Source organism: Limulus polyphemus, unplaced genomic scaffold, assembly GCF_000517525.1.
Source record: "Limulus polyphemus unplaced genomic scaffold, Limulus_polyphemus-2.1.2 Scaffold1, whole genome shotgun sequence".
NCBI lineage: Eukaryota > Metazoa > Arthropoda > Merostomata > Xiphosura > Limulidae > Limulus > Limulus polyphemus.
In genome coordinates this window covers 3,882,338-3,885,684 of record NW_013665611.1, presented here as the reverse complement: position 1 = coordinate 3,885,684, position 3,347 = coordinate 3,882,338, and the positions used below count along the sequence as shown (strand labels likewise).

General features: G+C 34.3%; 1 protein-coding gene across 1 annotated transcript in view; it reads left to right on the top strand.

Moving 5' to 3' along the window:
- The first annotated feature begins 452 nt into the window (after positions 1–452).
- Positions 453–3,347, top strand: part of LOC106461606 (probable ATP-dependent RNA helicase DDX43) — a 12,026-nt gene continuing 9,131 nt past the window's right edge. The window contains exon 1 of the mRNA XM_013921479.2: positions 453–604. Within this exon, the coding sequence (XP_013776933.1) occupies positions 453–604 (152 nt within the window). The remainder of the gene's footprint in view (positions 605–3,347) is intronic.

The window sequence follows — 3,347 nt, the reverse complement described above, 5'->3', positions numbered from 1 at the left end:
TATTTTGCAACAGTAGCTGGTGGACTGAAGTTCACAAAAATAGATCTGCATCAAGTTTATCTACAGTTGGAGATGGAACTACAGTAAAAAATATAATAACGATTAACACTCATAAAATACTTTACCAGTACAATCACCTGGTATATGGGTTAGCATTTACTCCAGTAATCTGACAAAGAATGATTGATCAAATACTTCAAGAAATGTCAGGCAACTAGTGTCCCATAGATGATATGATCATTATTTATAAGAAAGAGCAAAAACAACTGGAGAACTTACGACAAGCTTTGTAAGGTCTTAGTGACTACAATATACATGTTAATCTTTCCAGTTGTGAGTTTTTTCAAGATAAGATTGTATACTGTTGCCATGTGACTTATAAAGATGGTATTCAAAAGACATCTGAGAAAGTGGAAGCTAAAGATCTAATTCATTATGACCTATAATTACCAATGAAATTAGGATGTGATACATTTCCATATGTGGTTGGAGCAGTTATATCACACAGTATGCTAGATGGAAGAAAGAAACCTGTGTCAATTGCCTCAAACTTGTTAACTTTGGGAGAGCAGAATTATGATCAGATTTACAAAGAAGCATTGAGGTTCGTCTGGGGAGTGAAGAATTTCTACTCAAATCTATATGAGCATCATTTGTCTTTGATCACTGCTATTTATATGCATTCCCTGTAAGGGAATGCAAGCTATGCCAGTAGATAGGTTATAGCATTATCATTATTTTTTGCTGGACTGGACTGCACAATATTGCATAGAAATATAAAAAAAAACACACCATATAACTGACAGATATAATTGATTCTGTAGAAGTGTTTTACATCTCTCAAGTGGAAAAGTTATGTATTTACAGTGTTCAAGTAAAGTATGAAACTAAAAATCATCAATTTCTCTCAAATTATTATGCTTTCACCAAGGAATAGTGGAAGGATTCTCCTAGAAAATATTTTCCACCCTACTGTGTGTGTGTATGGGGGGGGGGGGTGGATGAACTGTCACTTCAGCAAGGATGTTTAATGTAGAGAATCAAAATGCTGATTCCAGAAAGATTATGACCGCCAGTTTTACAGTTACTATATATACACGAAGGGCACTTAGGACTTGTTAAAATGAAAGCTTTGGCCCAAAGTCATGTTTTTTTCCAAAAGAATTAACCATGACATAGAAAAAATAGTAAAAGGTTGTTGTGAATGTTAACAGGTACACAAACTTCCCATTCCAGCGCCTCTATACCCTTGAGAGTGGCCGAGTAAACCAAGTATATTATTCTGAGCTATTCAAGGAAGTCGGTGTTGTATATAATAATCCTAGGGTAGATATATTTTAAAAAATCTGGTGTCAGCCGTGTTTTTAGTGCATTATGATTAATTCTGAGTGATTACAAAATACAAAAAGCAAAATACCCAACAGTTACTATATGAAAATAATGAAATGTTTACAGTTCTAGTATTTTTCATACATTATTTTTACTACTTGTATGGTAGGAAGATGTGAGTGTTACCTCCAGAATAGTGGCCTCACTGAGTGTGTAGCTTCTCACAAACCATTGCTTAGGAGAGATAACCGAATCAAAAGGCTAAAATAGGCAGCATACTTCCAACAATGGAATGAATAAAGCTGAATAAGAATGATCTTTTCAGATGAATCTCAATTCATATTGTTTGGCAACAGTCAAATAGTTTGTTTCATAGCGGAAAGGAGGATGGTAACATGATCAATGTACATCTACAGTGAAGCATTGAGGGGACCAGTACAAACTTAGGCTGAATCTCAACCAATGGTGTTGGAAATGTAAATAAAATTAATGGCACCCTTGACTGCTGATAGATACATGCACATTTTTACCCATCCCTCAGGGACAAGACCCGCTGGAGGGATTCATATCCTGACAGGCAGGGATCTCAAGCATGCAGCAGATGTGTTGAAATGATACTTGAAAGAAGAGACCAATGGAATACAGACTATCATGAATATTATTAAGGTAGTATACAAACAATGTGCTATTTTTAAAGCAAATACAAACTTATTCGATTATATTTTGAATTTTCTGTGATAATGTGCTGTGCTAATAATAAATTTACCACTTAATTGTAATCATTTATTGATTATAAGTATTTTAGTATTTTTCTTCAAATTAATTACAACTAAAACATATAACTAATCATACATAAGGAAAAAATTAAGATATGTACAGTGCACAATAAAACACTATTTAAATGAAAAAAATGCATATAAAATACACAATAAAGCATATTGTTTTCTGAAAACAGTAATATGTAATAAAGATACTTTTAGCAGAAAAAATACTGTTGCGTCAGCGGGGTCACGTGACTATTGTCACGCCGCCTATTTTCTGGAAGTATCTTGTTTCTTCGTGAATGCCCTAGCATTTACTAGATATATGTTTTTCTGGTATATAAATAGGACGCTCACAACGTGACAACAATGTGTGTGTAATTGATCTGCAGTGAGAAAGTATTGTCGAATTTAATGTTCGTTATAGCGTTTGTTTTAGCGCGAATGTTGAAATCAAGTGTATCGTGAAGTTATATTCAGAAAGAATAAACCCGTTTTATTAAGTAAGGACTTGTGTCGCTAAAGTTTCGTCGGAACAAAGTTACGGAAAGTTAATTAACAAACGGAGACGTAACAAATTGGTGTCAGAGAGTGGGATAGAAAAAAAAAGAGAAAAAAATGGAAACGAGAAGCGGCAAATCAAACTACAGCATAGCAAACTTGATGGCAGCAATACAAGAACAGCAAAAGAAACAAGAAGAACGAGAAGAGAAATTACAAAAGTTGTTAGAGGAAAAAGAAAAGAAACAAGAAGAACGAGAAATTAAACAAGAAAAGAAACAAGAAGAACGACAAATTAAACAAGAAGAGAGATTACAGCAGTTGTTGAGGAAAAACAAAAGAAACAAGAAGAGACATTACAACAGTTGTTGGAGGAAAAACAAAAGAAACAAGAAGAACAAGAAGATAAATTACCGCACTTCTTAGATGAAAAAGAAAAGAAACAAGAAGAGAGACAACAGCAGTTGCAAGAAAACCTGCAACAGTGGCAGCTCGAACAGCAAAATAAAGAAGAGAAATTACAGCAGTTCTTGGAGGAAAAAGAAGAGAAACAAGAAGAACGAGAAGAGAAATTACAGCAGTGGTTGGAGGAAAAAGGAAAGAAACAAAACGAACGAGAAAAGAAACAAGAAGAAAGATTACAGCGTGGCAAGAAAACCTGCAACAGTGGCAGCTCGAACAACAAAATGAACGAGAAGAGAAATTACAGCAGTTGTTGGAGGAAAAAGAAAAGAAACGAGAAGAACGAGAAGAGAA